The sequence below is a fragment of the Ipomoea nil genome, unplaced genomic scaffold, assembly GCF_001879475.1.
Source record: "Ipomoea nil cultivar Tokyo-kokei standard unplaced genomic scaffold, Asagao_1.1 scaffold2280, whole genome shotgun sequence".
NCBI lineage: Eukaryota > Viridiplantae > Streptophyta > Magnoliopsida > Solanales > Convolvulaceae > Ipomoea > Ipomoea nil.
The window spans coordinates 3,168,420-3,181,039 of NW_017618708.1; the positions used below are offsets into that span (position 1 = coordinate 3,168,420).

The 12,620-nt window shown below is 42.9% G+C and overlaps 1 protein-coding gene across 1 annotated transcript; it reads right to left on the reverse strand.

The window, feature by feature from the left end:
• Window positions 1–6,671: 6,671 nt before the first annotated feature.
• Window positions 6,672–8,651, reverse strand: LOC109150697 (RING-H2 finger protein ATL46-like). The gene is made up of 2 exons (XM_019298669.1): window positions 7,953–8,651; window positions 6,672–7,916 (listed from the first exon to the last, which is right to left on the reverse strand). The coding sequence occupies exon 2, from the start codon at window positions 7,910–7,912 to the stop codon at window positions 6,947–6,949; it is 966 nt and encodes a 321-aa protein (XP_019154214.1). The 5' UTR covers window positions 7,913–7,916; window positions 7,953–8,651; the 3' UTR covers window positions 6,672–6,946.
• Between the last annotated feature and the right edge of the window lie 3,969 nt (window positions 8,652–12,620).

Genomic DNA, 12,620 nt, shown 5'->3' on the forward strand with positions numbered 1-12,620 from the left:
ATCGTCTCCCGAGCCCGCTTAGATTCGGCATACTCTCGAGAGACCGAGTCTAGCCGCTGTTCGAGCCCTACAGCTTGCATGGTCACCTAAAAAAAAGGGGGGGGGGGGGGGGGGGGGGGGAGGGGGAGGGGGAATATACGTATACAGGCGTGAAAGGGAGCTCACGTTCATGCTGTCGCCCACGAGGTGAGAACTGAGAACATCCAAAGAGCTGCTATCCATCCAGAACCGTTTGGCGGGAGTTACCATGTCATGCACGCTACGCCGGATGAACTCAATATGACTAGGCTTGTATGGTCGCAACGCCCGAGAACCACTAGAGTTCCGCACGGTAAGAGGATCTTCTGGTTCAAACTCCTCATGCCATGGAGGGGGACGCGGCGAAGGAGAAGCGGTACGCTCAGGAGGAGGAATACGGATGACGACGTCTGCCCGGGAGGGATCCGCGGCATCCACCATCATGGACGAAGATGGACCGCCGTCCAAGGTGGGATCCGGCAACGCGCCAACCAACGAGTCCTCATCATCCGAGTGCAAGGTGGCCTGGCCGCGGGTCCGATATGCGTGATACATCAGTGCAGTGCTACTAGCCGGCGCTGGTAGCCAACAAGAAACATGCACGTTAGCAGAACAAAAAAAAATAATAAATTAAAATAAAATAAAATCGGCGTATCGCGGATGTATGGAAGGAAAAACGATCGCTGAGCTGAGTGATATGCAACGGGTCGTGATATCTCCTATGATCGAGGGGCCGCCGGGAATCCAGGCCGGGGTATGTAGACAGCGCAACATGATTGATAGGAGCGGACCACACATTGGAGATACCTAACTCGGAGGCATCATTGGCGTACTCCACGTACACAAACTTTTCTTTCCAGTTTCGCAATGCAGGCAGGGGAGTCAAGAAGGTGTAACTGGGGTGTGGATGGAGATGCAGGAAGGGGCCCGTCTGACTCACGCTAAACATATGTAAGAAAAGATATAGAGATGGTGGCACACCAACCTCGCGACACCTAGTGAGAAAACAAGTGAGGAGCCTATGTACATTGGGGGTAAGTTGGCACGGAACGGCATTATGAGCGCGGAGGAACGCGGCCACTAATGGGTGCAAGGGAAATTGCAGACCAGCTTGGACGGAATGAAAGTTGACCGTCACCAAAAGGGGATTCGAGGTTTCAGTCATGGTATCCGTAGCCTCGGGGATAATCATTTTTAATCCCTCCCCCAACCATTCATCCAGCGACATCAGCTCAGCATTGGATAGCCGAGATGGAATCCCACGGGGGATGGCGGGATCCAGGATACGACAGATCGTGGACGCAAGAGGGGAACACTCATCTTTAAGATCAACAACAGGAGGCACCAACCTTTGAGGAGTCGAAATGTCATCAGGATTTACCCCGTGAGGAGGGATTGACGACATTGGTGCGCAAGGGGCCTGAGATTCTACTTGGTCTAGCGGCGTGGCCTCACGAGAGTGGGGAACGGAGATCGCAAAAGGGTTTTGATGACTATTGATGGCCGCGAGCTAGAGCCGTCAAAAATGGGTTTTACCCGCCGGGTCGACCCGTCCCGTACCGCCGTAGGTAGGGGACGGGTTCTTCAAATTTTGATCCGCCAGGAGGCGGGCTTTTTAGCCCGTCCCGCTTGGGTCACGGGTCCAGGCGGGGCGGGTCAGGCGGGTCATGGGTTTAGCCCGCGACCTGCTAATACATATATATTTAGTATTTAATACATGTTATTTTGATTTGTGTAATAGTGTTAGTGTGTTATAACTTATAAGATTATAGATTTATAGGAATACAATACTAGGTAGTGTTACTGTGTTAGTGTATTGTACGTCTATACAGTGATTCTATTTTTTTTTTAAGGATATTGTACATTGATTTATTTATTTATTTTTTTAAAAATAACACAGTGAAAAAATTGATTGGCGGGCTAGCCCGCCCCGCCAGCGGGCTTTGGTATGGCGGGGCGGGCCGGCCACATTCCAAGCCCGCTAAGAGGTGGGCTTTTTAGCCCGTCCCGCTACGAGGATGGGCTTTGGTGTTTTTTGGCCCGTCCCGCCCCGCGAGACCGTTTCGACGGCTCTACCGCGAGCAGAGTGGGGGGAGCGGGCGACGCGGGGGCAGTAACGGTGGTGGTGGCGGCGGTGCCGTGCGACGGAACGATGAAGAGGGACTGAGTAAATTCCCCGAACGTGGGCGTGGCCGGAAGAGAGTGAGGCGAAGGAGTGGATGGAGTCCCCGTGGCCGTAGGAGCTTTGGCGGTAGCGGGCGATGGCGAATACGGTGTGGAAGGGGCAAACGCCGGGGCGATGGTCGACGTTGTGGCGGTCACGACGGACGGGGCACCGTGGCGACAGGCATGGTGGCGGCGGCGATCGGAGGTACGGTAGAGGGGACGACCGGTGATAGGGTGAGTGTAGTTTCGGGGAGAGGAACAGCATGATCGTTCATGGTTGAAGTAATGTGGGAGGCGCGGCTCTTGGCAAAGATTGTGGCGAAGAAAAGGGGGTTGTTGCGCACGAAGGGGAGTAGCCGCGGCAATTGGTTGCGAAGGGGGGAGGAATAATTTTAAATATTCTAATTGCCAGGGTTTCTTTCTAGTCTGGGCCTTGCTTGATGGATTGGACCCTACTTCTTTAAATCATTCACTAATAATTGAAAGAAGTGGTGGACTTATGATGGAATATAAGGAGTTGGGCCTGGATCCATGGGCATAGGGGGTGCAAGCCCAGGAGGAGTAAGCTAGTGAACAAGCCCATGAACATGGGACAACTGCGTGTGGGGGTTGTAAACACAAAAAAGTAAACGTTGTATATATATTCACAAAATCTGTTTACAGCGTGTGTATAATTCAATGCAGGTACAAAATCTCTGTCTAGTCCTCTGATTCTTCACTGACGTTATCTATGGAAGTGCCTCCGGGATTCAAATAGCGTAGCCTCCGGGATTTAAGTGGCGCGTGCCTCCGGGATTCAAGTGGCGTAGCTTCCGGGATTTAAGTGGCGTAACTTCCAACAACGAGCGTCAAGAATTTAGAAGTAATCAACCTGCAAAGTTTCAAAACACATGCAATGGATTCAAGCTGCTTTAAGATCCTCAAATGCCTTCAAAAGACTTCAAGATCTTCGAGACAATCAATTCTGCAAAGCTCCAAAGTACCTGCAATGGATTCAAATTGTCTGCAAAATCAACAAAAATGCCTTCAAATCTTCAAGCGTTCTTCAGTTCCTTTAAGCTCTCAAGCCTTCAAGTTGTCAAGCGTTCTTCAATGCCTTCAAAGCCTTCACGTCTTTAACTTCTCAAGTCTTCAATTGTTGTCTTTTGGAATGAAAATGAAGGCCCTATTTATACTAAAAGCTTAACCAAAATTCCTCAACCAACCCCCCTTTTTAGTTAACTAATTAATTAATTAATTAATTAGGAAAATGAACCTTGTCCAAGATCAAGTCCAGGTTCATTATTGTATAATCTAATTCAAATTCAAATTAAATTATAATTATCTAATTCAAATATAATAAAATTAATATTATATTTAAATTATTTAAATTATAATTATAATTTAAATTCAAACATAAAACGGGCTTGGGCCAACTAATTAATTAATTCAATGGCCCAAATCAAACTTAATTGGGCTAATTAAATTAAATTAATTTCCATGATCCAATTAATCAAATTGGCCCAATCATCATTCTCAACATTAGCCCAATTACACTTTAATCGGTCCATTTATCGGGTTCAAATTTTCGGTGTCTACAGGGGTGCATGTAGGGTGGTGGTGAGTTGCGTGCGTATACGGTCGCATGCATGTTGGCACGTTGGAGATGGCGGTTGCTCGTGCGTCCGGGCGTGCGCGGGGGTGGCTATCACTTGTGGAATGGCGTGCGTCGAAGAGCGGCTGCATGTGGAATGCACGTGTGACACGGGATATGCGCGAGAGAGGCGCACAAGGTACGGCATGGTGCGGGAACGTGCGGTATGGGACGACACGTTTGTAGATCTAAAGCTCCTCCTTGCCCCGTGACGACGACACCGGACACCGGCTGCCCTGCGATGACCCCAGCTCCCCTACGACGCCAGTGCTCCCGCCTCCTTCTTCAGCCGGAGATTGGGGCTGCCGGCGCGGCTTCCTCGTCTAATTTGCAGGTTAGGGTTTTTTTTTTTTTTTTTTTTTTCAAAATTGTTAATATATATATATATATATATATATTGAGGAGTAAATACCTAAAATGGTCCCTCGACTATAGCTAAATTCACAAATTGGTCCTCGACTTTCAATTTCAACCAATTAAGTCCTTAACTTTGCAATTTTGACACGATTTGGTCCTCCATCTATTTGACCATTTGCTGATCGTGATCTTTGAGGATATATATGTAATTTCACGTGCAAAGCTCAAGAGAACGCTCTTGGAGGTGACAGCGTTGTTTTTGCGGAGGGGGAAGTGCTTCTCTACTTCCTGCTTGGGGATCACGAGCCGATTTAGCTTAGAGAACGCTCTTGGAGGTGACAGCGCCGTTTTAGAGGGGGAAGTGCTTCTCCACTTGCTTCTTGGGGATCACAAGCCGGTTCAGCTTGCCTACATCGCTTGGAGTCACGGATTTCTCGAAGAGCCGCCCCAGGGACTTCGGCGATCTATCTATCAAAAGCAATAATTTCTCCGGTATGGGGTGTAGCGCCGGCCTGATCTCGATCGATCTCGCACATTCCAGTACGTGCACCCCAACTCTAACGCCCTGGTGGTTAGCACGACGATTATTACGCGCAACTATTACAAAGGATTGGAGAGAGCTATGCTCCTCCTTAATTGCCACTTCAGAATGGGCGGCGCTGCGATTCTCGTGTCCAACAAGAAGCGCGATTCGGGTCAGGCCAAGTACCGGCTCATGCACGTCGTCCGCACGCACAAGGGCGCCGACGACAAAGCCTACCGCTGCGTGTACGAGCAGGAAGATCCTTAAGGGAAAGTCGGAATAAACCCCGCAATGGAGAGGGAGAGAGCTTCACGAGTGAGATGGAAAGAATTGTGTTGCTGATTTGGAGAAATGAATAGTGCTACAAGGGAGAAAGCTATCCTTTATACTTAGGTTTTAAGGTAAAAATGTAAGGATACAATTTTAGGGTTCACCTTGTATCATGGACCAAGGGCTAGAATTGCTATTTAAAATACTTTGGGGTTGAAAATGAATTTTCTCAAAAAGTTTTCTAGATGAACACTTGTTTAAGGCTTCTTAGAATTCTCCCGGTCTCACTCAAATTGGTTTCTCAATTTAAAACTTGGTATGCGAAGTACCCGAAAATTTAGGGTTTTGGATTAATAATAAGTTTTGGGTGTTGAATTAATTTAAAATGTGTTCAAAATAATTTATTCAAACACAAATTGATCGCAAAAATGTTTAATGGAATGAAAATGGCTATTTTGGAATTTCTTAAAATTGGATTTATAAAATTAAATTTTGGGTTATCATATTAAGATTTCTAGTTCAGGCAAAGGCCCACGATTCATTGAGGACTGCCTAGGTTAATTAAGAGAATTAGAATTGGATTAAATCCCTCTTAATTATTTTTAATTAACGGAATTAATTTAATAATTAATTCGGGTTTGAAGGCTATAACACGGGGTGTTACATGTGCCGTCTATGGAGAACGCTACGAAAGACACGTGTTCCTAGTTTCTACCCGTTTTACCCTTTCCCTTTATGCAATCAAACCCGAGATACGCCGAAATAGTCGAGTCACAAAGCGAACGTTCATCGTACTCCTAGGAATGCCTTAGCCGACAAGGCAAGGGTGTGCCCTTTTCGTGAGGGTCTGTTCCCTGCCCAAGGAACATGAGAGGTCCGATTAGCACTATAGTCGTCAGATGAGAAGCTACCATCGGCAGAACCAATCGAGGTCACCCCGGAGGTTAGACCTAGCGTCCAATCTTTTGTTTGGGAGACAACTAACGTCATTGATGAGTGGGTTACCCATTAGCAGTGGGGTTGCAACTCGGCCTGGATCGATAGTCAATTGCTAACCATAACACTCGAGCAAATTATCCTCTTACCCGACTCAGCACTCCACTAGTTCGGTTATGTTAAACAAAATATAGAGTATATGCTCAACAAAAAATATCTCTATTGCCACTTTTGATAAATTATTCCCGCCTTAGACTAATGAAATTTGTTTCATTGACATTAAAGTTAATCTCATTGACTCACTATTTTAATATTTGAGATTGTGATGTATGTCTCATATATTATTGAAAAATTACAGTGTTGGAGTGTAATGGAGCGCAGTGCAAATGAAGCGAAATGGAACGAAACGACAATACATGTCTTTGTGGTTTGAACCTGAACTTATTCGTGAGTGGGTCCCCTGCACCCTTCAATATTATACAAGGGTAATTTTTGTAAGTATACCACTAGGGTTGTCAATAAATATGATGCTTGTAACATGTATGATGAAGTATACCCTTCAGTACTATGCTCACGTGGATGTGGGCTCTTGGCTGAACCACATAACCTCTTCTTTGTTTTTTGTTTTTCTGTTCATGATCGCCTGATCCCATTTTTCTCAATAGAGACGGTCTTGTCTCACATGAAACATGTATATTTTTTCCAAAACTATAATACTGAGAATAGATTAATGAAGCATTGCTTGAATCCCAATCCAACATTATTAGGTAACATGTGGCCAAAAATCATTGTCAATTCTTAAAGCTACTCAAGAATGAGTTGAAGAAAACAAAGCAGTGGAATAATTTAAGTTGACTACATCAACATCCAAATAAGAAAACTCATCATTGGTATAACTCTAGCCAAGATAGCTAATAAGGATACAAATTTGTAACTATAACAAAGTCACCAGTTCAAATCCCAACCTTCTTGATTTGATCGAGTCTGAACCTTCTGATTTACCTCCTTGTGTTCCTTTGCCGGCTAAGATCAGAAGGCGGGATTTATCCAGTTTCAGCCATGGACAAACCAAGATTATTGAGAGAAGTTCCAGTAACATTAGTTTCTGGACAACTTGGAAGTTTACCTTTCTTGGACCACAGCCAAATCTTGGATATGGAGAAGCTCTCCCCCTCAGTTCTGGCACTGATCTTTTTACCTTCACTGCTCAACCCAGGAGGGCCATGGTGGTTTCCTTTCAGAAGCCGACTCGCGTTTCGGGCACTAGGCAAAGAAACCTGCAATTCTGAGTCCCCAACAACATACTGGCAAGAACCCATGGAGAAACACCTCCTTGCATCCAAGTTGCACCTACTAATTTCCCCTTGCATTAATCTGCAGTCTCCAGTACTCTCACCACCTCCCTGGTTCAGAAATTTCCCCAGCCTCACTGAGAAAACCCTCCAGTCCCCTCCAATTTGCTGCACATTTCGTGCCTCCTCGTGGCCGCTCAAATCCTCCCTCTTCCCATCATCCTCCAAGAAGCAATGCCACTGGTTTCTTGGCTCATCAAAGCTAGACCCTTGAGGAAAAGAAGAGGCAATTAGGCCCCTACACAAAGGGCAGGTTGAGTTTGATAGCAGCCAGGTGTCTATGCAGTGAATGTGAAAGGCATGGCAGCACAAGGGGAGCAATCTCAGCATGTCCTGCTCTAAAAACTCACACAAACAAACAGCACAATCAAATGGCTCCTTCAAGCCTGTGATGTCCTTGTAGTAAAACATGGGCAAAGCATCAATGATGGCTTGGTCTAGACCAGAATCGTGTAACCGGAAGAGATGTTGAAGCTGCCTCTGAAGAACATGGGAACCTGCAGAAGTGTCCGGGAATCTATTCGACTGTGGAAGCGACGACGAGAAAGATGGCCTTTTCGTGAAATATCTTATAAGAAGATGAAGAATGCCAAACAGAAAGAAGATAACAGCAAGAATCACTATCACCAACAGCAGAATTGGGCTAATTCCACTCATGGATGAACAACTTGGAGATGGTTCTTGTTATTTTCAGCATACAAGTGAATGCCACCCAAGAAAGAAAGGCAAATTAAATTACTGTGTTTCTTGCAATTTGTTTGAAATTTCAAGAAACTTTCAGAATTGGGAATATGCCAGAAAACTAAAAGCAGTTTCTATAACAGTGACAAATGTCTGTGGAGTGGAAGATAAAAGGGAAGAGAAAAAGTGTCAAAGCTACATCTTTTATCTTTACCCTCATTGTGGCATAAACTTTCAGACATTTCCACAAACACGTGGGGTACAGGACAAATCTCAGAGAGCAAGAAAATTAATCAAAGCCACTATGATTTGAAGCATCTTCCAAGAAATGAGGGTATGGAGATGCTGGAAAATCCCAAGAAATGTTTAGGGATTTCTCCCTAAATAGGACCACTGGTACCTATAAATACAAGTTCAGTTTCCAAGAATTATTCAGCTGAAATTGTCATAAATAGGACCACTGGCACCTCTTAACAAGAAACAAAAGATTTGAAGTACAGATTACCTACCTACCCTTCCCCTGAAATGAAACTGGAAAACACATTTCATTGCCAGAACATTACAATCTAGTGGTCAAGATTCCATCTTTTATCAGACCCAAAAAGAAATTTTCTGATTTGTTGCTGTCAGCATGGTGAGATGGGTGCAAAACAAGCCAAATTGTTAGGACAATGGTTCCATCCAAAGATGATGAACTTCTGCTAATGAGTAGTGACATCAAAGGATTGCCTCATTTGTCTTTGTCACCTGTCTGTCAAATGTTGTTGGCTAAAAATCCTAAAATGCTGTTTTGGATTAAAGTAAACTCAGAAGAGGGGAAATTTACATTAAAAAAAAAAAACAAAAATCTGTGGTAGTTCACTAGTTCTGCTTTGTCTGTTTGAGATTTGTAGTTAATAATTCAAGTGGGGAAGGCAATTAGTGGTTGGACTATAATGTAATGATTGTTGGCAACTCAGCATTTTCATGTGGAAGTTGGTAAGGTTGTTTTCTGCAACTACTTAACACAGGACATTAGTGGTATAAACAACCTGGTTAAAGTAAAATATGTACCTAATTAATGTTGTCTAATAAATTATGATTAGGAAATTAGCTTCCTTCCTCAGACTGCTTTTCTGCCATCTTTTCTTGTCTAGTTTGACAAATCTCACCTGGGTCCCACTCAAGGATACATGGCATGATTGAATGGTCCACCACATCCCATGCACCATCAAGTGCTTTTCTACATGAGGGCATCTTCACGACTTCACCCCTTCTCTTCTTATCTCTCCATTTCATGAGTTCAACTCCTCCACATTATCATGAGTAAATACCAAAATGGTCCCTCGACTATAACTAAATTCACAAATTGATCATCGACTTTCAATTTCAACCAATTAAGTTCTTAACTTTACAATTTTAACACAATTTGGTCCTCTGTCTATTTGACCGTTTGTTGATTGTGATTTTTGAGGATATATATGTAATTTCATTGTTCATCGTCGGGTTTTTAAGGTCCGATTGCATTTTCAGACCGCACTGTTACATTTGAATCCAATGCCGAAAGCAATCTACCAAATCCGGTCGCCTTTCTTCATCTTCCCTTTAGATTCAATGTAGTTGAGTTCGTACCAGAGCGAAGACGACGACGTGTTTTCGAACCGGTGCAACGTCATCCTGGAAGCCTCCACGTGCTCCGACGAGAGCTGAAGGTTCTTATGGAGATCGTCGATCACGGTCAACAAATGGTCAAATAGATGGAGGACCAAATCGTGTCAAAATTGCAAAGTTAAGGACTTAATTGGTTGAAATTGAAAGTCGAGGACCAATTTGTGAATTTAGCTATAGTCGAGGGACCATTTTAGGTATTTACTCCATTATCATATAACCCGCTGAAACACAAAGGGTCAATACCGCCTTTACTAAGACTCGAACTCACACCCTCCCATCAATCATTATGCTATGGATCCGTGCCCAGCATGCATGCTGGACACGATAACGGTGCCGTTAGTGGCACCGTTCTCTTCCATTGTTTTTCAATTTTTTTTTAATTTTTTTTTTTTTTAAAAAAATTAAGACTACTTTGTTATAGGAGTATATGTTCATAATTTTATCACTATATGTTCATAATTGTAAGTTCATAATGTCAGAGCTCTGTGTTCATAATTGCATAACTGGGGATTAACTGTACATTCATAATTCCGTAACTGTACATTCATAATTCAATAACTGTAAATTCATAATTTTCGAAACTCTATGTTCACAATTTTAGAGCTCTATGTTCATAATTTTATCACTATATGTTCATAATTGTAAGTTCATAATGTCAGAGCTCTGTGTTCATAATTCCATAACTTACATTCATAATTCCATAACTGTACATTCATAATGCCATAAACGAATAACGCCGTTAACGGCGAGACAAAATCATTTTTTTTTTTAATTGGAAGGCCACGTTTTCCCTTAAAACGAGGTCGTATTGGACTCGTGTCCACAACATAATTTGCGCCCTCCCATATGAGAGTGCAACTTTGGTGCCACTAGGCCACAAGGTGTTGGCCATCATATGTTATTTTATTTAAGAAAAATGGCGATTTTAGTCCATTAATTATATCTAAATTGTACACTCATTCTATAAATTATTACCCTATATAAATTTTCTCTTTTAATTATGTTAAAAGTGACCGTTTTAATCTATTATTTATATATTTTGTTAATAATAATAATCTATTCTAAAACTTCAAATTATTAAAGGACATATTGATCATTTCGTAATATTTTTGAATTACAAAATATAATTTAATAATTCAATTCAAGCAAATTAACGCCATAGTAAAATTCTCATTTGAAATTGAATACTAAATACTACATGATGGTTTTATTGCGACTGGGTCCACAATAAATCTGCTTTATTATTTGGGGCACTAAGCCCAAAATAGTACGTACAAAGTCCGAGGTACAGACCCAGAATGACGGCCCAAATACAAAGATCACGGCCTAAGAAATGGGGTATGGCTAACTATGCTACTGGTAGGAATCAAACCCAGGTGGTTGGGTTGAGAATATAGACCAGAGATCACTAGACCAGTGCGCCTGTCGTGCTTAGATGGTCCCCATCGAAGAGAGAAAATGATGCCTTATATAGTGTGAAGGGCCTTCTAGATTGCTGACATGTGTACGACCATCAACTAGCTTTCTATCCTCCACGTGTCCCATGCATGCCTCATGTCTTCACCCACGTCTCCACCCTCTTTCCCACCTTCTTTACAACTCCTCCCTACCTCTCACTACCTCCCCCAGCCGATGGGGGCGCCGATGGTGAGCCAGGGGTGCATGGTCCCCGCTAGTCACGCCATGTCATGGGAAGTGTTGGAAATAATGAACCAAAAATTGATTTAATATCCCAAAATAGTATTTATATATACGCATGAAAAAATATAAAATACTATTTGATATATATCCGAAATATATATATACACACAAATATATATAAAACAGACTCAAAGGTTATATATACATATATACATACATATATATATATATATATATATATATATATATATATATATATATCTACGAAAAAGATATACCAATATGTATATCAACCAAAAAATTGGAACTTATAATCCTCCGATTATAAATCCAATCCAACGACAAAAACAAATATAGAGAGAGGATTTTTGCTTAGAAGCATAATCCAAACCGAAAGAAGAAGGAGATTGGCTCGTGTTTGGGTATAAGGTTTTTAGCGCGAGTCAAAAGATCACTCTTTTTTTAAAACCTTATTTGCCACCTCCCAAAAGTGCTAGGAGTGTTGTGCCATAGGTTTCCCACGATAAAACGTGCTACGGTTCGACGTTTGAGCATCCAAATGAATGAACCCGACGAACTAGAGCAAAGCCTTGAACACAGTTAGGCAAAGAAAGGAGGAGCAGAGTATTTTGGAACTAAAAACCGTGCAAGTGTGTATGCTTTCTTCTTTTCTCTCTCGTGTAAAACATATGTTGTCCTACTCCCTTCTTATATAAGGGTTGGAGTACTTAATAGCATTTAGTTGGCATTTAATCCACGTTTTGTAACACCAGAAACAACCACTATTAAGTGAGATTAAATTAAAATTTTAAAATTAAAATTAATAGACAATTAATTCCGTAAGCCTTGGACCATGGTCTCGGCCAAGGCCTACTTTCAACCTCCCAAGGTCGAACTTTCAACCTTGGACCATGGTCTCAGCCAAGGCCAACTTTCGACCTCCCAAAAAGACTCTTGTATAAATAGTGGGCAAATCCACTTCCCAAACCAATGTGGGACAAAAGCTCACTTTTCCCTTCATTTTTCCAACTCAATGGGTCTACTTTGAGAATCAATATCTCATTCACCCATTATCCGTTTTAAGCGTACAATATATCAATCTCTTCGTCTCACTACGAAGAACCCGAATCCACTTTGACCAGACCCAAATCGAAAGTGGACCCCACCGATAATTGTACCACAAAATAGCCACTTAAAATGCCATTTTAATCCTGTTTTTTCCAACAGAAAGTTTGATGGGCTCACATTACTAGCCATGCGCTAGCTTGAAGGGTCAATTACCAACCTCCCATGTCGTACCACACCCCCTGCCGTTGAAGTGCCCGAGGGCGCACCACCCTGCCCGGCCACGCCACGGCCTGATGTGGCCGGCGGGACACGCCGACGGCCGGCC

What these genes read in the sequence shown, in the direction of transcription:
- LOC109150697 (XM_019298669.1), bottom strand. Translation starts at nt 7,912, where the DNA reads ATGAGTGGAATTAGCCCAATTCTGCTGTTGGTGATAGTGATTCTTGCT.